The following is a 26145-nucleotide window of genomic DNA, read 5'->3' as shown; positions in this document are numbered from 1 at the left end:
TCTAGATTCACTCTCGAACACCAACAGAGAGTGTGGGAACACCTTCAAAGGGGTATTTTAAGAGTATTCTGCAAATTTAAATGAGAACTAATAGATTCATATTCTTCCTCTTCGAAGGTTCATTTGATAAATGGTTTGCATCGCTCCTGATAATATTAAAGGTACATTACAGGATTGAGAGATATATTTGGTTCCTTTTAAAATCATTTTCCTTGTAAAGGACAAGGGCTGTTTCCTAGTGGTCCAATGTGAAATGCACAATGGATGGAGATTTGGGGGCACGTAGGATAAAGTAAGAATGGGAAAAGTTTAAGAAACAGGGTAACAAAGGCAACCCTGTTGAAGCTAATCCTTTGATGACCAATTCAGTCATGGCTTTCCTGTCCCCACTGCTTTTTGCAGGTATAAGCCCTTGGCCGAGACCCTCCCGGACGACAAGAGGATGCTGCCGGCCGAGGAGAGATGCCGGCTGGCTCTGCAGCAGTGCCCGTTACCAGGCTGGCAGGTGAGTGATCTACAAGCTCCTACCAGAGCAGTTGGGGTTTCCAGTAGCGGGGCCGAGTCCTCACGGGGAGCTGCCTCAGTCTCACTGGCAAAAACAAATTGCTGTGATGTGTTTGGCAAAGAGAGATGCTAAGTGTAGTCCCTGGAAGCATATCAGTCCTTCTGACTCACCGGTTTCATCAGCAAACGCAGGATGCAGGAAGCTCGGAGCCTCTGTTTACAGTGCGGGGAGAAGTCCGGAAGCCCCACTAAGTTTGCCCACATCCCAGACCCCAGTGCTGGTACCAGAGCTTTCTGGAGCGTCTGAAAGGGAGCAGAAGTCGGAGGAACCAAAACGGGGGGGATTGGAAGAGCTCAGGGGTCTGCTGGAGGGATAGCCAGGCTCCCAGAAGGAGGAAGGAACAGGAGACAGAAGAGCAGGGAGATGCTCCCCACAAACACTAGGGCACAGTTTGGATTTTGTTTAATCCCTGAAGCAACTCAGAATGCCACCGTGACTAGGGTTAGGAAGAGAAAGAGGAATTTGAAAAGGAAAAGAACTGAGAAGGTAATGTTAGAGCAATAACAGGAAATAGAATAGAGTCCACCACACCAGGAATTATTGCAGGTTCCTAGATATAAAACATCTGCAAGTGCATTGGTGGCAAAGAGCTTGGTGGCCAATAGCTTTGGCAAAACATAAGCATTACTGGAGAGCAGACATACATCTCATTTTTTAAAAATGAGAGGGAGATAGAGCATCTTCAAGTGAAAATGCATGATAATTGATGAGGCCAGAAAAGAGTACTTCAGTGCAGAAATGACATGAAGAGAAGGTTCAGAATTGCTGACGTGTCTGAAAGCGGCCCCATGTGGGTAAGACAGGTATTGAATCCTGGATTGACACTAACACCCTTATCTGTCTAAGACGAAGAACTAAGAACCTCGCATTTTAGCATCGATGAGTAACGTTTTCATCGTCTGTGCCACCCAACCTCTTTCTTTATTATCCTGTCCCCTGTTCTTTCCTTTTTTTACCTAATAATGGAGTTGAGCTTCAAATAGCGGTCTGAAGGAGGACGCTCACACAGTCGGTAGTAGGCATGAATGCACACTTGTGCCAAAAGATTGGATAAAAAAAGGAGGAAGGAGGACTTGCTAACACAGAGTGATGTCAGCTAGCCCCGCTCCAGTCAGTGGCATAAGATGTGGGCTCACATGCAGAATTGTTCCACAAGCCTGTAGGCGGTGAAGTTATTTCAACTGACTCATTGTCAGAACTTTTAAGCCAGTACCTGAACACTAGTGTTTCCTGAATATAGAACACGAAGATTTTCTCGTTGCATTTTGTTCCTTAAAAAAACACAGATAAGAATAATTTACTTTATTAATGTTGAGAAAGAAGGTTGACTTGTCGAGACAAAGTGAGGGAATCTGGAAGAATTCTCCACTGTGAGAGTGACCAGCAGGGACCATAACACCTGACCAGCTGTCGTTCCTCTGAGACACCTGTGTAGAGTGTGAGGTCAGACGTGAGGCGGCAGGGGGCTGGGGAGCAAGCCAGTGCGCGTGTGCTAGGACACTTGACAGTGCAGCTGGGGACGGTATGACACTGAATCCCACATACATTGGGACTTCGAAAAAGTGCATCAAAATGCAGAAGAGTTCCCATTTCATTACACTAGTTTATTTTCCCTCACTCTTTATCTCCCCAAAGGAGGCCAAAAATACAAGACAGAGAAAAAAAAGAAAGGTATTCATTTGCTGATCATGTTTGCTTATACGTTCCCTACGGAATAGTTAGGAAAGACAGCTTTCTCCGGCTTCTCCAAGATGTAACCTTTCATATACTTGATGCTATAAGGCAAATCACTGACTTCACAGAAATAAAGCTTATTCATGTTTCACTCTTGTGCTAGTCAAACAGCAAATGAAGTTTTTTAAAAAATTATTTATTTCTGACCTAGAAAGGCAGACCCCTCCGTTTCAGAAACAAAGCATTTGTTCGAAACGCAGTGATAGTTACAGGCAGAGTTGTTGGCGCTATCTTCTGGTTGGTTAATGAAGACGAGGATTAACTAGGAGCTGTTTGAAACAACAGCAGGTCGTAACGGGTGGTTCTTGTATGGGCAGATCTGAAATTGCTGAGTCCAACGTACACTTCCTGTGAAGCCGCCCGTGTTCATCCTTTGGCTGGGTGGTTAGCGTGAGATTAATAGCTATTCTTTTTTTTTTTTTTTTTTTTTTTGCGGTATGCAGGCCTCTCACTGTTGTGGCCTCTCCCGTTGCGGAGCACAGGCTCCGGACGCGCAGGCTCTGCGGCCACGGCTCACGGGCCCAGCCGCTCCGCGGCATGTGAGATATTCCCAGACCGGGTCACGAACCCGTGTCCCCTGCATCGGCAGGCGGACTCTCAACCACTGCGCCACCAGGGAAGCCCAATAGCTATTCTTCTCCAAGGTTTTTAGAAGCGATGCTAGAACATAAAGGGATCGGAGTCATCCTTTGCTGCGTGAATCTGCGTAGAGTGTTAGCTAGAAATTCGATTCTCTTAGCTAAAAATATGATCCTTTAACTGTGGCCCTGATGGGTCTTGGGGATCTTGTGAGAGGGCTTCCTTTCTCCCAGACATCGATCAGAGCCTGTGCAGGAAAGCCTCCGCGTCATCCGTAGCGGCATTCTAGCCCCATCGTTCCTGCTCTTTTGCGCGTTACAGCAATCCATCAGCGGTGCTGAACCCCGGGATTTCCTTCTGTTTCAGACGAGGAGAGACGTCTTCCCTTCAGTGTTGTGCGTTTGTTTACCCATCCACGTGTGCTGTTTATTGTTTATGTAGCCGTGGGTTTGGAGTCGGTACGTGAGGCCCTGGAAATCCTGATATTTCATAAGTAACGCTTCCTCTCATCCTTGGAATTTGTTACAACTATTTATAGGGTTTGTTTTGTTTGCCTTATTTGAGTTAAGCCCTATAACAATTCCATGCAGAAGAAGGAAGGTAGGCAGTGAACAGGAATAACCTCATTTCAGACATGAGGAGGTCGTCTTAGAGCGAGGCGTACTGATCAAAATACAAGGTGCGGAGAATATTTCGTTTCGGTGGGGAGGCCCCTTTGCTGGGACCAGACCCGGGTCTTCTGTGCTGTGTTCTTTCCACAGCACTCGCCTCGATCTGCCCCTTTTAATGTAGCTACCGAAAGCCCCTTTCCTCAGACTACAGAACTTGAAAGGCATGGGTTATGCGTCCCGGCCTGAGCTCCGATCAGAGGCACTGGTAGGTTCGTTTATGACTGAGCTCCGATCAGAGGCACTGGTAGCTTCGTTTATGAGTCTGAGCTCCGATCAGAGGCACTGGTAGGTTCGTTTATGAGTCTGAGCAGACTGCTTCCTGTAGTTCGTGTCTTTTTTCTGTTTCTGATTCGCCCAGTAGATGGAGGTAAAACAAGCTGGCTGCTTCCCGTTGCTGGCGATTCTGATCGGAATGTTTCTTATGCAAGCGTCAGCCCACTGACCCTTCAGCAGCCAGGGCTTTTGGAGGCTAGGTCCTGACTGCATTTTGCAAAGAAAAGGAGGAGAAGGAGAAAGGGAGAAAAGAAGGAATTGGACTCAAGGGAAGAAGTGTTTGACTCTGTCCAGTGTTTAATGTCAGCTCTAGTGTGAGAGCGGAGACCTAGATGTTCCGGGCATCCGGAGGAAACAGCAGGTGTGGTGACGATTCTCAGGCCAGATGCGAGTCTAGGGGACGCTCGCCTCGGTTCACCCCTTGGGCAAAGGCAGGTGGAGAACAGCCCTGCTGAAGCGTGCAGGTTGCCAGCTTTGCTCGCGACCGAGCCCCCACCTCCGTGTCCTCTGCTTGTTCTCACTCCTGAGGTTACCCACCTTCGACCACGTTGCTGCCTGTCTGTCCTCCACCAGCGAGGAAGTGCATCCTTGGAGGCCGCGGCTGCCCGGTTTGCTGCTGTGTCTCCAGCACAGGTGACGGAAAGATGCAGGCAGACACTGTGCAGATTTGCAGGGCCAATAAGTGAGTCTGTGTCAATAAGAAGCCACCAAACCTACGCCTATAGTTTAGATACGAGTATACACAGACATATAGAACCTGGAACCTGGAACCTGTTAGAACCTGGAACAATTCACAAAAACCTAACAGTGCTCATATCTGGGGAATGGTTTTGGAATGAGAATCAAATGGAATTTTTAGCTTGTATCTATGTTTAGAAGGTACATGTATCTATGCATTACTCCTGTAATTACAAATGACTTTTAAAATTTGTAGCCACTCCCTAAGTACAATTTAAGTGGAATATTGTATAGGGTCAACTTAATTATTTTAAGCTTTTATGAAAAAAACGGTAAGTCACACTGACAGTGCTTTCCCTAAAGCAGTTTTGTTTCCAAATAATAATTAACCTATTGCATAATTTACACCCCCGGCCCTTTCTTCTCAAAGGCATCTTCACAGGATTCGAACTGGTCCCCACAAGTTCGGGCGGACTCACTCAGGCCATTACTCCCTTTACGTACTCAGCATCACCGTTTTAACAGAAGGGGGTTTTAATTTAACGAAAAGTGGAGAAAAATCATGAGGCAGTGATGGTTGGAAAAGCATCCTGTTCGGTGGTGGTTTCTTGTTCATGTTGATGAAATGACATATTTTAAAAATATGCTAAAAATATGCTGAATCAGAGCTTTATCCTTATTTCAAGGCAGAATTTAAGTTGCTCAAAAAGAAGTAGAAGGTTCTTGAAATGATTTGAGTGGACTCTACATGACTGCCTTCCAGGACTGTATTCTGTCTCACCAGAGCTATATTTTTCTTTATGAAACAAAGAGCCTGTGGCGTACTTTGTTTGTGGTGAAAAAAAAAAATCTACACAGTTTGAAAACAAGTGAAATTAAGCTGCTAGTTATTAACCTTCTACTATTTGGTGTTTTTTAAATTATTCAGGTATTTCATTTATTTGAATATATACATTTTTAATTCAGTCCCACTTTAAAGGGTAACTTTAAAAATAACCCCTCCGGACTGTGTACATTTAATCAAACACTTTCTGCCCTGATTTCCCCCAGCCATAGACCAGCGACCGGCAGGCACTTTGGCTCACGTGAAACATGCGTGTTTTGCCATGTTATGTCATTTATATAAAGGGAAAACTTTTGAAACTAATTCTAAGTGGAAAAATAAATGGTATCATCTGATTTTCACACATTTTATATGAATCAACTGGTTAGAGGATGCTTTCTTCTGTGAAGTTATTTGAATGCTATATTCATTTTAAAGCCATCTGGAGGGTGACGAAGAGAGAAACAAATCTGTTAGAGCCCGTTCATGGGTGCCAGGGGTGCCGTGCAGCCCCCAGCACTCGTAGGGCCCAGGGGGAGCCGGGCTGGGGGATGGCTGACCCCCACTCAGCAAGGCTTTCACAGGGATAGGTTGCCCTGTCGTTCCAGACTTTTCTAGAACTTTGGGGTGAGAGGAGCTTTGCGGACAAGCAGAGTGTCCTGTGTGACACCTGTTGCAGGACAGCGTGGAAGGAGAGATTTTGATGATAACCTGAGAGGGACTTCACGTTCCCTCTAAGGCTGTACGAATCGGGGGTGAGACACGGGAAGGCTGCCGGTGACCCGCTCAAGATGGTACAGACAGGAAGTAAGAAACGCAATTAGAACTTGAACTTGACCTCAACGACCCACCTGATATGATTCTCGCCCTTGTGTGCGTGAGAGAGAAAGGAAGAGAGATCTGAAGGAAGTAACAAAGGGCAGACTCCACATTCAATGAAATACACGTTTCCTGTTTGTGCTTATTCACTAACAGAAACAATGACAGGACTTCCCTGGCGCTACCATTGCAGGGGGCGCGGGTTCGATCCCTGGTCAGGGAACTAAGATCCCACATGCCAAGTGGCGTGGCCAAAACCATAAATTAATTAATTAAAAACAATTATAATAATTATTTTCTTCATCATCATCCTTTAATGTAATTTTCATTCCTTATATCTTCTCATGTAAGGCATGGCCTAGATTCCGCTGCATGTCTCTCTAAAATATACAGCCTTGGAAGGATTCACTCTGACAGTACCAAGAATTACAAGATTAACGTAACGTTAAATAAAATCATTGGATGAAGGAGTGATTATTTCATTAATCCCAAATAGTCCAGTAGAGAAAAGATGATAAAAGAAAGAGCGAGAAACTGTTAAAAGTTTTAAACATGCTCCACTTTCTGTACATCTTTGAAGACGAGACCATTGTATAAGGGCCCTTGGCTCTCATTAGGACAATAAATTAATGGTTTATAGCCTTTGTTTTATTACTCGAGGGGCACTTCATAAATCAACCGTAAGTTCAAGCTAGAAAATAGCCTATAAAATTACTCTTTCTCTCATATTCCTCCTCTTTCTCTGGCATTATTAATGTTGAAAATAATCAAAATTAGGGATCTAAGAGTCTCTCTTGGTACTATGTGCATTGTGACTGGGAAGTACTATATATATGCACGTATATGTGTTTCCTTTTTTCTCGTGTACTAAACACGTACGTATACACATATATATGAATATAATTTTGTTATAGTGTTCAATCTTTATAAGAAACTTGAAAATTAGAGAAGAAAATATAGATCACCCACAACTGAACTACCTAAAGATGATTACTCCAAACCCTTGGTGTGTATTCACTCAGTATTTAAAAATAACATTACAGATGTTTGATTCTTGGACAGTGTGTCTCCCTTTTCACTCTGAACTTTATTGAGGACAAATATTGCATCTCTTTTTTTCTTATATATTTTCACACACACGTGTGTGTGTGTGTTTCACGATCACGTCTCCTGGGGTCTGGGTCATAGTAGACAACCAGTGTTTGTTGAATGAATGAACGAACGAATCTCCTACCTGTTATCACGTTTCTTTTGGAAATGGAAGTATCCACAATCGAGTCTGGCTGATACGTGTGATAGTCCTTTTTTAAAGTCATTTTATGTTTTCCCTCTCAGCCTCATTAAGCAAAAGGCTCAGTGTAATATCTGGCACTCAACCGTTGCTAAGTGAGAACAGGGTATGCCTATGGCTAATGCCATTTTCAGGTCTTAGGAATCAATCTACTTTCTTGTAACTCCAGGTCAACAGCCTTACTGAGCATCGTTTGTGTCCTGAAATTACACAGGCAGTTGTGATGCAATGTTAAGGAGGAATGGCCTGTCCCCCTCACAGGGGTCTTACAGTCTAGTCTGGAGGGGGATGGGAGGTCTGTACCGTGGGCAGTGAACGAATAAATAATTACAGGTTAGGGTCCTGTAACTCCTCACTGGTAGGGAACCAAGGTGGACACTGTGATGGTGAATCCCAGGGCCGCTCAGGTGGGCGGCCATCAAAACAGGCATCTCCACAGCCACCACGTTCAGGCTGAGACCTGAGGGCTGGCAAGGAGCCAGTCACGTGATGGGGCAGGAAGCAGGGTGGGGTGGGAGCCCTCTGTGCTGTCCCAAGGGGAGGGCAGCCCAAGAGAAGAACTCAGATGGGAGCAGGATGGTGGAGCCCCGAACACCCACCAGTGACAAGGGGAGAGACCACACCGTGGGGCAGAGTTTCTCAGCCTTTGTTATTTCACTGTTGCTCCCCTCCATGGAAAAAAATGAATGAGGGAATGGGACTGGAGGACAAAATCTTAGCTGTTACAGTAGTTTGTGGCCCTTCAAGGATCAATCTTCCTGGACAAGCTTGGTTCTTGACAACTACTGAAAGAATGGTGGTCCTGCCTACACCCCATCCAAGTCCATCTCTTCTGCATCAGTCTAGTGTTCCCCACTCCAGACTGAGGTGGTCATCCAATAAGCCCTTATTAAGCATCTGTTGTATGCCACCAATCTTGTCATAGCTAAGCGGGGTTTTGCCCATCAGAAGCCAACGTCACCCTCTGAGGCAGAATCCACCTTGCTGAGAATGGACGCTTAGAGGGACACAGGGGCCAGAACCAGGGGGACTTGTATGAGCAAAGCACAGTGTTCAAGTTCAACGTGAAGCCACTGATGAGCTTTAAGGAGGGTGTTAACATGATCTGATTTAGGCTTTAAACATGAAAAAACGTATCAAGCAAGACTAGAGCTGGGAAGCCAGGCAGTGAACTTAAGGTCGTGACCTACGTGAGACAGAGCAGAGGTAGACGGATAGAGACGGTAGCTGAGGCAGAGAAGGGACGGAACCTCACAGGGACCTTCAGACAACAGTCTTATCACATTTAACTGACTCAAAGAGTGAACTCTCCTTTAAAACCGGCACATTAGTTTAGGTCAGGAATGGGCTCCAGCTCTTCTGTGCAGGTGTGAATTTGCTGCACAAAATATGTGTGGCGCTCCAAAAGATGGAAAAGACCATATGATATTGCTTATATGTGGAATCGAAAAAGAAAAAGAAAAGAAAAGGTACAAATGAACTTATTTACAAAACAGAGATAGAGTCACAGATGTAGAAAACAAACTTATGGCTACCAGGGGGGAAAGGGAGGGGGAGGGATAAACTGGGAGACTGGGACTGACATATGCACACTACTATATATAAAATAGATGACTAATAAGAACCTACTGTATAGCACAGGGAACTCTGCTCAATACTCTGTAATGTCCTGTATGGGAAAAGAATCTAAAAAAAGTGGATGTATGTATATGTCTAACTGATTCACTTTGCTGTACACCTGAAACTAACGCAGCATTGTAAATCAACTCGACTCCAATAAAAGTTATAGAAAAAGGTGGAAAGGACCTGGCCCTGCTGGAGTTGAAAGCAGAAGACAGTTCATGAAAGTAAACATAGATGAGTCTCAAAGCAAGCGTGATCACACCACAGAACATTAGGAAAGCTCGGTAATGTTTCAAAAATCTAAAACTCTACAGATACTCTTAGAGAAGATGATGAGGATGAAGGGCTATGAGGGTTCACATTTTTAGAAGTAAAGCCGACATCCAGGTACATAAACGGCAGTAACGTTTCTGTTGCTGGCGGTGGCCATGCTCCAAGTTTGTGTCTGTACCCACCCCGGTGAGCACAATGGCTCCGATTGTGTTTATGCTGCTGTTAATCATTTATAACATCACATTCCACAGGGCAGGTGAATATTATTGACATCATTGAGCCCATTTTGTCAAAAAGACAGAGACTAAAGGTGCTCCCTAAGTGAATCCATTAACTTACCCCGTGCACTTTCCTCTGTGGTTTTGGAGCTAATCAGCCTCGTCTGGGATTGGCACTGGTTTGGTTTGCACAACGTGTCGCTATGGGGTGAAGAGATTTGTTCTTTCTGTGAAGCACTCTTGACCATACTGGTACGATTTCCATAATGAAATAGTACATAGGATCACATAGTGCGTAATTCACTCGTAAGCACAAAATAGTAGTTTTCATTCATCACTGCTTGCTGTACAGGTCATACTGTTCTAGGTGAGAGTCATTAATTTTTCTTAACCTGTAATTATATGTAATTTGAGCCAAACCACTTTCTTCAAATACCAGAAGATACAGTACTCTTTTAGATGTGTGTAGCTGTAATTATCTTTTCTGCATTGAAGTTAAACTTCAAGAATAGTCTATTTATAACAAAGAGAAAAGAACTTGTATTTTAGTACAAATGTATCCTTTGAGGATGTTTAAAAGTACAGTCAGAGCCAGACTGAACATTAGAATATTTATATTTAGTAGTTTTTCAAAGCCAGCATGAAAATGTAAAATCCTGTAGTATTATTAATAAATATAAATATGCAAAATAGTGGTCTTCTGTAGAAACTTAAGGAATCAAAGAAGCAAACGGGGGAAATATGTGAATTCAGCCTGAAAAAGATGGCTTTTAGTTAAATGGTTGTTTTACTGAGCTTCCTCAAAGGATAAAGCAGATTCTATCCATCCTTGTGGTCCTAGAGGCTGGCACAGTGCCTGGTATTAGGAAGGCCCTAGGCACATGTTTGATTTGTGACTGGAGGGATGGAGGGGTGGATAGATAGAAGGATGGAGGGGTGGATGGAAGAATGGAGGAATTAAGGGAGGGGTGGAAGGATGGATGGAGGAATTAAGGGAGGGATGGAAGGATGGAAGGATGGATGGAGGAATAGAAGGATGGATGGAGGGATGGAAGGATGGATGGAGGGATTTAGGGACAGAAGGGTAGATGGATGGAAGGATGGAGGGATGGAAGTATGGATGGAGGGATGGGTGGAAGGATGGAGGGATGGAGGGATGGATGAAGGGATTGATGGAAGGATGGAGGGGTGGATAGAGGGATGGGTGGAAGGATGGAGGGATGGAAGGATGAATGGAGGGACGGGTAGAAGGATGGAGGGATGGGGAGATGGATGGAGGGACAGAGGGGTGGATGGACGAATGGTGAGTGAATAGATGGATAAGACAGACAGATGGTAGGATAGGTGGGTGAATAAATGTGAGGCAGGAAAACCAGGAAAAGATATGAGATACAATGCACCTAGGTACTACATGAAAATGATAGCTAACCAGGAATGTGTGAAGGACTGTCCATAGCATGCCTGTGGGAATGCTGGGGTTTGGGAGGCTGCTTCTGTTTGAAAGAGATTACCTGGTACAGAAAGGAGAAAGATGTGTGTTTTAAAGGAACACAGTGACATTCTCAGATCAGCAGGAAGAAAAACAAACCTGATGGGAGAGAGACACAGACATCAAAACACATAAAAAAGTGTGTTGTTCTTATGATTGCCAATAAAGCTATTTTAAAAACTGAACAGATTGACATTGGTAGCGCACTTTAAGAGATAGATACCAGGGCATTTTTTGAAATTCTAATATTACAGTAAAAGAAGTTGACTACTTTTAATCTAGCTATGATATATCTTGTCTTTAAATGGGAAGTATTTGTTTGAACAATGCTTAATGTTTTTAGAGCAAAGGAGATTAAAATTTTTAAGCATAATCTTTTGTCTGTAATACGAGCATAAAGCATTTTGCAGCAAAGATATAAGCATCCACAATAAACTATTTCTCATTAAAATATAATCTGGTAATTATATGTGGTAGTTATTAATAAAAAACCTTCCAATAATATGACATACGAGACATACGAGATAGCATCTCACATAACAATGGCAGCAGCGGTGACACCATTCAGTAAGAACCCTGTGCTCAGATGCTGTAGGCCCTTGATATTGTCTGCGCAAGCCTTGAATTGGTTTCTGCTCTCAGGGAGTATGTGGGAAGTTAGAATAAGAGTCAATAGCATCTCTTTTAGAGGAGTGAAATGTGTTAGATCTTCAGAGATTAATAAAGATCATATTATGGAAGGCTTTGACTACTAAACCCTGAAGTATGCATTTTAGCTTAGAGGCAACATAAAACCACGGAAGGTTTCTGGAATATTAATGAACTGGAGGCAGTGGGCAAGGTGAGTCCAAGAGTAGGTAAAGAATTAGAGGATGAAATAGGTCCTAGATTTTGGTTTACAATTATACCAGAATGTGATGGTACCAGAAGTATGAAACTTAACATCTTTGTTTCTTGAACTGCATGAGATGCATTTTTATAAAATGAATGAATTCATATAGTTTAAACAGATATAATTTTTTAAAGATTCATTTATTTGAAGTAAATTAAATTTTAAATATCTGAGTTCATGTTGTAGCTCATGTCCCTGAAAATCACTTTCTTTGAAATTCTGCTTTTTCCATTTTGTCATTCCATCTACTTTCCTTCACCCAATATGTCTAAATTATGACCTTTATATTTTTCCAACATTATTCTAGTCCACAAATACTTCACAGTCAAGTTGAACATTCAGACAGGTGTACCAATAATGACAAAACCGGGAATTCAGTGGTATTCTAGAGATATCTTCAAGGTACATTAGTGACATAGACACACTACTGTAATGAATTCATTGTTATAAAGTATACACTAGACTGAGAGCTCATGAAGCCATCTGGGTTTTGAAGGATGAACAGGGGCTTATCGAGTAGATGATTCAAAGAGAGATGAAGACAAATACACAGTAGACGTTAAGCCAGAGGAAAGAAACAAGTTCCCCTTTTGGAATGGTAAGAACTATGATATAGTTTGAGAATAGATAAACTTGGATGCATTGAAAAAGGATCTTACTACAGAAAGTCTAACAAACATTTCAAAAGAGTTTGAGCAATATCCTGAAAATCATGACCTGCTATTAAATAATTTTTTTTTGCGGTACGCGGGCCTCTCACTGTTGTGGCCTCTCCCGTTGCCGAGCACAGGCTCCAGACGCGCAGGCTCAGCGGCCACGGCTCACGGGCCCAGCCGCTCTGCGGCATGTGGGATCCTCCCGGACCGGGGCGTGAACCCGCGTCCCCTGCATCGGCAGGCGGACTCTAAACCACTGCCCCACCAGGGAAGGCCCTATTAAATAATTTTAAGCATGAAAGTAACATAGCGAGATTGATGTTTAGAAAGATCACTCTGGAGATAGTTCTGCCAGTGGTCTGCCAATCAGTGAGGGGGGGTCAGATGGGGGATGTCCCTAAAAAGGTGAGGCCAGTGCTGTGCGCATCCTGCCATGGAAACGGGAAGTATGGGTCCCTTTACGCTCCCGAGAAGGGCAGCCCTCCTCTGCGTCTGCCTCTCTGTGATTGAAAGCAGTAATCAGGGATGATGGTGAAGGGACGGAGCGCCAGGGGAGGAACCCCACAGGTGCCTCCACATCTCTCTCTACTGCAGCGTCCAGTCCGCCTACACTCCATGGCAACCGCCCATCCGGCCCTTGTCTGTCCTCCTACAGCCTACACCTCTAAAACAATCCCTGGAAACTGTAGCGGTAATCGAAACTTTCGAAGTCATCGATGACAATTGTGTTTAATCTTTTAAAATCTGTCACTTCAAAGAAGAAAAAACAAAAAACCTAATGGTTTTCTAATAAAAATAGCGAAGACTCTAATTCACAGGTGGTTTACTTTTACAGGAGTCAGGATGACATTACCATTTTCATCTCACATAGGAGATGACGCATCTGGGAGTTGCACTTTGCATCTAGGGAACACAAGCAGAGGACTCAGGAGGAGGACGTGTCAACCTCTCCTTTTCTCTGGTTGTGAGAGCATCTTTTTATAAGAGAATGCAGCCAAAATCAAGAATGTAGGTGATCTGAACATTTGGTCTCATTCAGATGAATCTTAATTTGTTGGATTTGATATAGCATACTAAGGCACTGATTACAGAGAAACGGTACATGAATTCATCACGGAGACAAAATTAAAATGGCCAACACTTTTCTCCTAGTCAGTGTCATTAATAGTGTAAATCCTTGAAAATGTTGGGATCTTGTCTGGGTTTTTCCTGATGAAGATAGATTCCTAGATTTATGTCCCACTAATCCACAGTATCAGTGAGAGCAGAGGCCGTAAGGACTAAAATGTATTATTCAGAACGGTGTCTGAGGAAGGAATCTGAAATACTACTAAATAGCTAATTTCATTCTTTAAGGAGAAAGAAACATTTACTAAAAGACCAGCACCGCCAAACAAATGCTAAAATTTCTAGCGAGCATCTCCAGATATAGGCGACATAAGTCATGTGGTAAGCAATAAAAATAAAGAATGAATGAATCTACCTATTGGATAACTGTAAAGTAAACCCAACTAGCTAAATAAAAATTTTTTTTAAATCATCTGAATGCGATGGCAGTACAATACCCAGCCATTTGCACAAAGTCTTCAGCTGTGTCTTAGCAGGACACTTGCAGTGTGGATTCAGACTCCCTTCCGCCCCCCCTCCCACTGGATCAGAAACCCAGAAGCCCTCCTCACTCACAAAGCCCTTGGTTTTACCTGCGCAGGGAGAATTTCCATGAGTGTAGCCACACCAGAATCTCACCAGGAGCTTGGGAGCGGCCCCGTCCTCTGGCTCCCACCTTCCCTGTGTCTGCCTGTCTAGCATCCCACCTTCCCTCGTACGTGTCCTGTGACTCACGTTCCCATCCTCTCCTCATTATCCCAAACCGTGGATCCCAGCAACACCTCCTTTTTTTGCTGCCTCCGAGTCTGGCCTGACAGGCAGATCTGCCATGTGAAACACTCAGACCACTTCTTAACTACCCACTATTGAGTCCTGTGAAATTCCTAATCATTGCGAGAAAATCCATTTCATCCATGTTTACTCCCCTTCAAGTTTAGCTTTCCTATGTGACCTGACAACTGCCTATTTCCTGAAAATACTCTACTACGAGGTTTCACTTTTTCTCATCTTCCTTGTCTTGGTGGAGGAGAGCAGTGCAGCTGAATCATTGCCCCGACGTTCTATCTTATGCTTTTTTTCTTTTATTCCCTCCATGGTTTATCCTATCACCTACTGAGTTCCAGGACTTATTTCCAGCTTGATGAATGACTTCCGGGCCTGGCTTACGTGTTCGTCGTCCATCATACCTTCTTTTCATCCTTGAGGACATTATCATCTGTCTCGGTGACTCATCTTATCCTAAGACCTCAGAATTCCTTGTCTTCTGTTTCTAATCTGAATCCACCTTCCCCACAACCCCACCACTTGTGAAGTGCAAGAATTCATATTCTTCAGGAGATGTAAATATACATGTGCAATGGCAAATACCTAATGCAGGACAGTAAGTGAAACAAAAAGTCATTCATAGCGTGCTGTGGGAACACAAATGAAGGTCACCCAAGCCCTACTGGACGTGGAGAAAAGGATATCAAAAATCCACTCCTGGGGGCTTCCCTGGTGGCGCAGTGGTTGAGAGTCCGCCTGCCGATGCAGGGGACACGGGTTCGTGCCTTGGTCCGGGAAGATCCCACATGCCGCGGAGCGGCTGGGCCCGTGAGCCATGGCCGCTTAGCCTGCGCGTCCGGAGCCTGTGCTCCGCAACGGGAGAGGCCATAACAGTGAGAGGCCCGCGTACCGCAAAAAAAAAAAAAAAAAAAAAAAATCCACTCCTGGAGGTGGAGTAAAAGGTAAATAGAAGTTGGCCAACAGACAAGCAACCGTTGTAGAATCTTCCAAACCCAAAGAACTGATTTCATTATACTGTCCTGCTCACAGCCCAGCCCAGCAACCCATTTCTCCGGCCAGTTTTAAGCAGGAACTTTATAAATTTTGAATACAGTTTCCAAAATTATTTTCATAAAAGTTAGACGGGATCCTCTTTAAATCTTTTAGTGTATACCCAGTGTTCACAGGAAAATGTCTGTTCTTCACTATGTGGCCACCGGTTACCTGTGTAGCCCCTTCCCTCATCACACTGCACAGGGCTGCACCTCGAGATGGTTTGTCGTCTTCTGTTCCTTGCCTAGTTTTTCTGTCCCACATTCATCTTTTCCCATCATCCCTGGAAAATTTTTATATCCCCAAATCTAGCACAATTCTCAAGATAAACCTACTTTGATTTTTGGAACGGCTGTTAGAAATGTCACTAGATGATCTTATTTGCAAAGCAGAAATAGAGACACAGACGTAGAGAACAAATGTATGCATACCAAGGGGAAAAGGGTTGTTGGTGGGATGAATTGGGAGATGGGGATTGATACATATACACTATTGATACTCTGTAGAAAATAGATAACTAACGAGAACCTACTGTAGAGCACAGGGAACTCTACTGACTGCTCTTTGGTGACCTAAATGGGAAGGAAAACCAAAAAAGAGGGGATATATGGATACGTATAGCTGATTCACTTTGCTGTACAGTAGAAACTAACACAACATTGTAAAGCAACCGTACTCCAATAAAAATTTTAAAAATAAAATAAAATAAAATAAAAGTTGATTAAAAAAAAAAAAACAGGGTAAGGAGTAAAAATAAACCAAAATCCAATCCAAGACCAAAAAAAAAAAAGTCGCTAGAAGAGATCTTAGTCATCCCATGCAGCTGTCTTCCTGCCCGGGGTCTCCACTGAATGAAGGGAGTAGAACTAGAATCCAGCTCTTCCACCACCATCCGGAGGTCTTGTCCCCATGGTGCGCTCCCTTCATACGTTAGTTCTCCCAGAGTGGTCATTACTGCTTCTACCCGTTCTGTAGTATCGCTGCCTCTAACTCTCTGGGAGTTTCATTTCGGAACCCAAGTTTGCGTGAATTTTGCTTCGGGGATTGAGTTTCCTGCAGCGAGTTACATACCACAGTCGACAATGAACAGAAAGATGACACGCTCCCTCCTTCCCAAAGCCTGCCTCACAGATTTGCTCTGTGGTGCTCACAGACAGTACCAACTGTTCTTCCTGTTGACTGCCAAAATCATTCAGCAGTTGGGAAGAAAAAAAAAAACTCTATGAATTATGGAAAATCACTAGGGAGAGAGAATGGCACTACAATGGGGGGAAAAAGTGACAATTCTCTGTGGCCACCCATTCAAGTACCCGCCTCGAATCTCAACCAATTTAAAGAAAACTAAATGAAGAAGGACATCTAGTCAACCAGGGGCCTCTGAAACAGGAGAGCGGTTGAGGGCTTGTCCTGTCCATCCAAGTGGCTAGCCCGACTGCCATAATGCAAGATTTGAGTCTCAGTCTCTTGCAAAACCGCCTGCTTCATCAAGACGACAAATCTTGGCTAAGGGGAGAGCTACATAAGATGGGAAGTGGCAAAAGATGTTCGGAGTAAACTCCGTTTCCATGTGAAAAGCTTCATAAGCTACCTCTGGCCAAGCGCTCTAATGGCAAGTCTGACCTGTCAGCCTTTTTGGTACCTAATGGTGTGTATAAATGCACCAGCTTCGGGTGCCCCTTTGACGTCTGACACAGGCTGCGGGGGTAAGTGGTGGTGTCAGCATTTTAGTGTCCGCAGCCCATGCTTGGGAGCACACGTGTTGGTCTCTCATCTTCACGGTGTTTGTCTCAAGTGCTAAGAAGACGACTATGAACGTATCACAAGGTTTGCCTGAGCTGTATTTTTTCCGGATCTAACAGGACGTCACCTCTGTGTGTCCACAGCTCTTCAAGTTAGTATTTCCCAGGCTCTTCTGCAGTTATTTACGTCTGAGCATTTCCACTGTGAGCGTTTCCATTGTGAAGGGCATTCCTCACACCTACCACAGCCCTGTGAATTCTTAGAAAATAAGCACAACACACCAGAAAATTATTTTGAAGACGCGTGGCTATGGCTTATTGTTATGTGTTTTTCAGAACTTTCTTTGACAGTGCTTCTCATCAATAGTGGAACATTTGGACTGGCTTGCACACCACCAGGGCTTTTACTAGAAGCTGATTCGGTAACATGCTGAAATTCCTTTTTTAAAATTCTAGACACAAATGTTCATTGTATAGCTACTGTTTAGGCAGGCGTCTAGAAGATTATTGCTCAGAGATGACGACGTGAAGACTTTTTACTTTTGTGCTGCGGTTCTATCACTGCAGTTGTATAAACATTTGATTTATAATAACATATGGTGTGGTAGAAAAAAAATCATTGAAATGAAACAGTTTTGTGCATCACGTTTAAGTTGTTTTTGTTTTTGGTCTTTTTGTTTGTTCACTTTTCCTTTTCACAGACGCAACCTCCCTGCTTTGAGTTGCAGAAAGAAAAGGATCATAAAATAAAGATAAGGGTTTAGCTCTGGGATTTGGGAATTCATTCATGGGAACGGTTGTATCTTCCAATGAAGAGTGAAGGCCCGTGTTTTCCCTTTGTGCTGCAGGGGGCAACCACGACAGCTGTGGTGTATGGGTATTTGCAAATATTAGTGACAATGTATACACACAGCAAACATACTTATTAGAACAAAAGCTTGGGGATTCTCACAAAATGTAGAAGTGTTGCAAGAATACGGCAGATGCACTGGGATAACTTTTGTGAGCTTTGCTCCTTCAAATCCTTTTCTGGAAAAACCTCTTGCCTGATTATTTTCCCATTGTTATTTTGGCATCTTCATGCTGTTAAATGTTTCCCTGCTGTTTGCCTTTTAGATCGGTGTTCGAAAAGTATTTCTGAAATACTGGCATGCCAACCAGCTAAACGATTTGTGCCTACAGCTGCAGAGAAAAATTATCACCTGCCAAAAAGGTAACAGTTACACACGTCACAGTAACAGTTCAGTGACATTTCTGAACTTTGATGAGTCGGAAAATACAAAACCATTTAGTGAACCCCCAAGTTTAAATGTTAGGGAAACCTAACATTTAGGTTAACCTAAATATTAGAGTGGACCCTGCCATGGCCCTATGTCCATCCATCCCATGGCGCTACCTTCAGGCAAATAAATAGGTTTCAGGAGTTTCAGAAGCACTGTAGCTAAGTTGGCTATTTACTTGTCTCTAGATCAGAGTGTGCGGCCACAGCTCGTGCTTTATCTCATGATCATTCTATCTGTAATTCTGCATCACATTTTCACCTAAGTCATAGTTTGGAAGAGGGGATATACGTACCTTGTAATTTATGCATTCCTCACCTGTAAAATATTCATGCTTGCTGATCCTCCAAGAAGCACAGGACAAGAAGAGTGTGCCTTTGAACCCACAGTGGGGAAGAAAACACAACCCATGTGACACTCGGGCGCAGCTCTGGAGCCAGACTCCTAGGCCACGCCAGTCAGCGCCCCTTGGTATGCTAGAGTTTGGAGGACTGCCACAGCCAATTAGCCAAAGTATGCCTTGGATTTATGTATGCCTTGTAATTTAAGTAATTCCATGTACGCCTTGGATAAATGCTTGACTATTTTTCCTTTGTGAAGGGATAATAATATTTGGACTGTTAACTTTGAGAGCAGATAGCATCTATTTCATGTTAACTTTGAGAGTCCATTTAGATTTTTTTTTTCTATCAAAACCCAAGTGACCGCCAAAAATAGGTGCATTTTAAAAATAGTAACTATGCCTCACATAAAACATACATACTTAATAGATTTTTAATTTGCTTAATAGTTTAATTGTATTATATATCTCTAAAGAAAGGTAAAAAGGGGAGAAATTAATCTACAGGCTAACTTTTGGTGGAAGCAGCCGTGATGAGCTTAGCTCTCTAATCTATCTGAAACTATTAAAAACAAGTGCATCTCAGAGAACATGGAAAACTGCCTCACCCTGTTCAAGCCTCTGTCTATGCGAACCCCTGGGGGATTCCTTCAGGCACACCCCTGGCTGAAACCTCTGATGGGTCCCATCATTTTCTGATGATAAAAAGTCCTGCTATATGCTGGTCCCTCAAACAGACTCGGTTCAGAATTTAGTAAGTCCAGTCCACGGGAAGGTCAAAAGTCAGAATCTCATTCCAAGTTAAATCGTCCCTCTAGGCTCCCACCCTTACTTAGGTGCCCTCCGGGGGGGGGAGGGAACAGGTAAGGGGACAGGGCCGCCCCTCAGTCTGACCCACACCCACGTGACCTGGCCTGGGGTTTCTCTGGCCAGCAGGCAGGCAGGGGTTAACAGGCTCTCTGCATATGTGGGCGCCTTTCAGCCCTCACCTGTGCTACCCACCTGGGAACCGCAAAATCTCTCCTTTGGGTGCCACTTGGAACTCCCCGTTGACACTGCCTGTGGGCCTGGGTGCTCTCCAAGAGGAAGTCTCTTTAAATGACTCCTGGCAGGCGTCTCTGTCTCGATAAGCAAGGTCTGGTGTCCTAGAAGCACAGCTGGGGACCCTGACAAGTGAGCCTCTCCCCGTAGAGCCGCCCTGCATTCAGCCCCTGGCAGCGTCGGCCTCCCAGGCCACTGTGTCCTCCAAACTCCAGACCATGTGGCAGGGTCTCTGGCTGGTCCCCTGAGGCCACTGTCACCAGCCTGGTGTTCAGGGGCGGCGGGGGGAGCCCCGGGTGAGGGAGGCCCTATGCAATCCTCGCTTCTCTCTGGGTTATAGGGTATAGGTTATACCTATATAGGGTTATAGGGTAATAGGGTAATTTGGGTTATAGGGTCATTTGGCCTTCTCTGTCCCTCATCAGGGTAGGGAAGGGCTGGGCTCACAGGTCTCCTTTTGACTCTGTCGCCTTTGCAATTCCTTTCTGTGTGGTCAGTCCAGGCATGCCCTGGGAGCTGGTTAGAAATGCAGAGTCTCAGGCCCTGCCCCAGAACTCCTGAATCAGAATCTGCATTTGTAGCCTCAGGCTGAAAGTGGGACGGGGAGAGTCCCCTTTACAAGACCAGTGCTCTACCCCCCGGGCTGTGGAACCAACCGAGAATTCCATTTAATACCGCGTTTATACATACATGGAGCGGGTATCACTTTCTCCTGGAACTTTTCCTACATGTAATTAGAAGGCGGCGTACTCTGTCTTCCATCGGGGGTGCCCGCTAGTAATGTCTCCTCTGGTTGGTTACAAATGTTAAGTCGCTGTGCCCTATGGACCTGAAACAGAAGGAATTAGCAGAACTGTAGTTCTTTCTTCACCCCTAATGATAAAAATTGAGAATGGTTTTTAAAAAGTGGATACAAACCACAATTTCCTATTGCATAAATGAAATAATGGCTGTAAAAGCATTTTTTTAAATTACAGGCTCTTAAATGCAAAGCATTAGTTATTGATTTTTATTTTTACATCTCTTAGAACCATTGCTTCAGTCCTTTTTGCTAGTTTGAAATTCATTCAGCATTTATATCATCTGGAGTCCTTTCCAGTTTTTTAAGGGTTCTCATTTTTTCTTTGTAAATATTGGGTGGCAGAGAGCTGTAGTTACACCTCAGTCTTAAATTTAATCATTTCAATTTCAAATTATTCCCAACAGAAGTTTCCTCTGACTATATACCTTCATTTTATCCTGCATGAAATTGTCAGAAAGAGACAAGTATTAATGATCTATTTGTGCCAAATTTATTTGTATGAATTGTCTCTTAGTAAAGGTACCATGTTTTAGCAACTAGTATAAACTTTTTTCTTTTAATTTTCAAAGATTGCTAGTGCAAAGTGTGAGAAAACAGGGTCTGGACACAGGACAGTGGATTCCCACGTTGTTCGTGGATCCAACGAACAGTCCTGCTGTAGTTGGAGGTCAGCAGTCTGGCCTGTCCACATTAATCTTCCCTTTATTCCAAGAGATTAAACATCTTAAATATACCCTCCCATTGTCAATGTCTAGATTTTGTTTAATGTAACAGGAATGAGCGAATGAACAGAGAGCAGGCCTTCTGCCTCTCTCTCTCACTGTGCCTGTCACGTGGCTGAAATTTCTACATTTTATTCCGCATTTTTGATTCCTGGGAGTCTGATTGTACCTTGAGCTGTTTAATTTTTTTCTCTTTTAGATTAGTTCAGCATGACTGTTTTTACAGTTATCTTAATACACTGCATTCCAAAGTCACTAAAGACTTAGTACTGCCATCGGAGAAAAAGTCTTGAGCATTTTAGACGTCTGCATATTATTTGCCTCTGAAGCCATACTTGTGGAAAGTTGCGTTCGCCCTTCCATCTTCTAATCGAGTAAAGGCATCTAAGTGAATATCCTAGACATATATAGACACCCACATATTTATTCTCCTATAGCCGGGAATATTTTAAAGCACTTAATATTTTATAGGAGGAGAAGAAAGTGTCTTTGTTACCCACATTGGTTTTCCCTACAATTATAGCTCTTCCTATGATCCGAACAACTGCTTCTAATCACAGAAACTCAGAATGAGAAGGGACGCATCCTAGCATCAAATCAGCATTGCTCCCACTCATCTGTCAGAACACCCCTGAGCGGGGGCCATCCTGTTTCTTGAACTTGCCTGGGTACTGGGAGCCGACTCTCTCCCATGAGATGCCTGATCTGTTTACAACCTATGCTCATTGTTAAAACGCCATCTTCATATTGATCCCAGATGTGCTTCCTGCACCTTCCCTGTTGTGACCTGCTCTCTGGAGAGCTACAGATTTGCATCCACGTGGCTGCAAGGTAGAGTCTGGCCTCATAAGGGCAGAGGTTTGAATCCCCGCTCTACCGTTCTTTGGTTGTGTTTACCTAGAGGAATTTTCTCAGCCTCACTGAGCTTCTCTTTCTTGGGGTACAAGATGGAGATACTGGTACATTAATGGCCATCGAGTTTGGGCACTGAAAGATGGGTTGGAGCGCCTAGCACGTGGCAGTGCCTTTACACGGTGGGCGTGACTTTTATTTTCAAGTCTTACATTTGTTACTGACACATAAGTGATTTCAAAGTGTGTTCATCCACCTGTTTCCCCCAATTGTTACACGTTTTTCTAGCCCTGCTTCCCCAGAAAGCAGAAGGATGACCCATATTTCTACACAGTCTCTTTCCAGAGCCTTAAATGCAGTGTTAGTTTTTCTAGGAGTTAAGTCACAATCCTGTTAGCAATATGTGCATGGTTTTCAAAGACTACATCCGTGAGCCTCAGACGTTTCTGTTATAATCTGATATAAAATAATGTGATTGGTGCATCCCCAAAACAGTCTGATGAGAGTCACACCCAGAATTCTCTGGGGTTTGGACTTAGTTCTTTCCATCAGTGTTCAGCCTGTGTTACCACAAGAAGGAGGGAAGCTTTATTAGAAAATAACCTGCACGATCTCATTCAGGGTGAGGATTTTTGCCTCCACTGTTAACATTACTGAATGTAGATATCTTTCTTAATGCAAGATTAGAATGTTTTAGTAAAGTCCTAGACTGGGTTAAATATATTTTATTTTAGAGCTGCTCCAACATAATGTATTTGGACTTGTTGATGTACATCTGGGTTTTTTGCTTTTGCTCCTCTCGTTGACCCATCACTTTGTTCTTTTACTGAAGTTATCAGAGGATTTTTAGCACGCCAGCACTTGCATCAGAAAAGGAGCATTAGGCAGCAAGAGGTCACATCCATCAACAGCTTCCTGCAGATTACAGAGGACCTGGGGCTTAAGACCTATGATGCCCTGGTCGTGCAGAACGCCTCGGACATCGCCCGTGAGAATGACCGGCTCCGGAACGTAATGAACGCTACTTTCCACAAAGAGAAGTTGGAGGCCAGGAACAAGCAAGAGGAAGGAACCAAAAGGTAAAGGCAGATAGTGTGCAACTTCGGTGACCTACGCGATTGATCCTGGGGCGTCAAGAAAATGCCGATAGCCCTTAACGCAAAGTTCAATCACTTATGACCGTAGGGAGAGGAACAAGCACGTATGCATGCGCAGTGCATTACGTGAAACCTCCTGACACCTGAAAAGATGCTTTTCCTGGGCTTTCCTTCCACAAAATAGATGCTCTACGTGTTAGTTTAGGTCCCATGAAATAATTGCTTCACCTACCGTGCTTGCGTCACTGACCATCTCAAGCACAAAGTTTTAAGGCATCTAACCTTTACGTCTTCGCAAAGATATATAGCTTGGTTCTCGACATCTTTATGCAACTGTCACGTATATAAATAAGGCTGACTCCTAGAAACTTCTGAAAACCTGACCCCCCAAATGGAGAAGACACTCTAAAAACACAAGAGCAGTGAAATCAATGAATGGTTGCCTGTATTATATTTCCCTTAGGAAACTGTCACATCTTCTTTGCCAAAAAGGAAAGCTCTGGGGAAAGATTTTTATTTTAAAGTTCACGTTGGACGCTGAGCTTGAAATAGACATGTGAAGAAAACTAAGTCCTTCTCCACTTTTCCACTCTTGTCTCTCTGTGACAGACGAGGACACCCATGATTTACAATCCTCCCTGGGTCTTTCCATCCTAATTTGCTGTCAGGGAGATGTTTGTTTTTCCATAGGAACTTAGTAATGTCTAGTTGTTTCTCCCTGAAAGTGACCCCTCTTTGCCTTGACTGTGATGTGGAATGATTTTTTATTAAAGTGGAAGTGGTGGTGTGTCTCTCCCTAATTAGCCTCAAATATCTCAGTGATTAAATACTGAAAAAATTCCCTTTGTACGGAAAACTGTAATTAAACATTACAGGGAAAACAAATTATCCACCGAGTGCCACGCTTTCGTCTTCAGCTAGTTCATTTCCTATATGGGCGTCTGGCTCTGCCTGGCAGTAGATCCCAGCTCTGTTGGTGTTCTGCCACACAAAGATATAATTATAAAAACAAATGCTCGGAGACTCCTGGTAAAATGAATGCATTGGCATCTCCCTGGCACATGATTCCATTGACATGTGAAGCCAGAAGGAATTGTTTTTAACCAGATAACTATTAATTTTATAGGACTTCCAGAATAATATTTATTATTTTCTCTGCTGGAGCTAAACAGCCACCCCAATTTCTCAGTTTCATTATGTATTCATTTGCCTGATATAAAATTAAGTGAAGAAGTATTTGTCTATTTATTTATTGAAAACCAGCAGTTCACTTGGCATTGGGCAACCAGATGGAATAACAGAAGAAAAATAACAATTCTGCACATAATTAAATAATTGCTGATGGAATTTAAATGGCAAGGGAGAGAGAGAGAGACAGGGAAAATGAAAATCTTTGATCGTTTTAAGTAAAGCATCTGCTCTTTTGCAAGGGCAAACAGAGATAACTCCCAGCATCTGATGCATCAGTAACTCTCTATTAAGATGGATTTCCCAGAAATTATCATTCAGATTGAAATCCTGGCTTTTTGATTTGCTTAATAATCAGGGTGTGAAAACTTCACTCAGCGAATGCCTGATAGCAAATGTGGCATTCCTTACGACATCTTGGGTTCCGGTGAGATTTTTTTCTAAAGTAATAATGAAGAGTCTCGAACGTGTTTATTTATCACGAAGCAAGGCTGGAAGGATGAAGTGGCTTCCTCTGGATGCGCTGGATACCAGAGCGCTGCACGCATCCTCCAGCCTCGGCGGGAAGGCTGTTTACCAAAAAGCTGTGATTACGTCTGCTTGAGCCGGTTCATTGTTCCCATCTGAATAATGCATCTGGGTCTCTCTGGCGGGGCTGTTTGTGTTTGTTTCCCCACGCACACCCAGAGCTGAAGACAAGGGTGGACCCAGGCGCCTCCACTGCAGCTTCGTCCCAGTGTCCATGGCGGTAGACAGCCTGGTCCAGTCCCAGGCTGGCCCATCCACCCCGTCTCCTTCTCTGCACTCGGTGCTCAGCCTGGATGACAGCAGCGGCCTCCCATCACCACGGAAACAGCCTCCGCCCAAGCCAAAGAGGGACCCCACCACGCGGCTGAGCGCCTCCTATGAGGCCGTGAGCGCCTGCCTGTGGGCTGTCACCAAGGACTCCTCCAATGAAGGTTAGCCTCGGGGAAGGGGGACCCCGACCCCCGTTGGGTTACTGATGCTTGATTTCCGGTCTTTGAGTGCGCCGCAGCAGTACTTTGCCCTAATATATTTTTAGTAGAATTAAATCCGTTGTTGGCTTGCCAGGGCCCCCCCCCTTTCTTTTTAAATTTTTATTTATTGATTTTTGGCTGCGTTGGGTCTTCGTTGCTGCACGCGGGCTTTCTCTAGTTGCGGCGAGCGGGGGCTACTCTTCATTGCGGTGCACGGGCTTCTCATTGCGGTGGCTTCTCTTGTTGCGGAGCACGGGCTCTAGGCGCGCGGGCTCAGTAGTTGTGGCTTGCGGGCTCTAGGGCGCAGGCTTAGTAGTTGTGGCGCACGGGCTTAGCTGCTCCGTGGCATGTGGGATCTTCCTGGACCAGGGCTCGAACCTGTGTCCCCTGCGTTGGCAGGCAGATTCTTAACCACTGTGCCACCAGGGAAGCCCACCAGGGAAGCCCACCAGGGGCCCTTTAATCATTAAACATAAATAATATTAATTCTAATCTCTAAGCCTCTTAGGGAAAAGCTACTTATATATCATTTCCTTAACTCCTCTCCCGACTTCCACATTGAATGAGGAGCCTCAAA

The 26145-nt window shown here is 44.0% G+C and overlaps 1 protein-coding gene across 1 annotated transcript in view; it reads left to right on the top strand.

Moving 5' to 3' along the window:
- MYO16 (myosin XVI) overlaps positions 1-26145 on the top strand; it is a 424969-nt gene that overhangs the window by 334636 nt on the left and 64188 nt on the right. Inside the window, exons 28-31 of the mRNA XM_082675412.1 lie at positions 403-505; positions 18365-18461; positions 23118-23364; positions 25258-25529. Coding sequence (XP_082531538.1) covers positions 403-505; positions 18365-18461; positions 23118-23364; positions 25258-25529 — 719 coding nt within the window. The remainder of the gene's footprint in view (positions 1-402; positions 506-18364; positions 18462-23117; positions 23365-25257; positions 25530-26145) is intronic.

This window comes from Grampus griseus, assembly GCF_964374135.1.
Source record: "Grampus griseus genome assembly, chromosome: 18".
In the NCBI taxonomy this organism is placed as follows: domain Eukaryota; kingdom Metazoa; phylum Chordata; class Mammalia; order Artiodactyla; family Delphinidae; genus Grampus; species Grampus griseus.
Note: the sequence above shows the minus strand (reverse complement) of the source record. Positions and strands in the feature narration are given on the sequence as shown.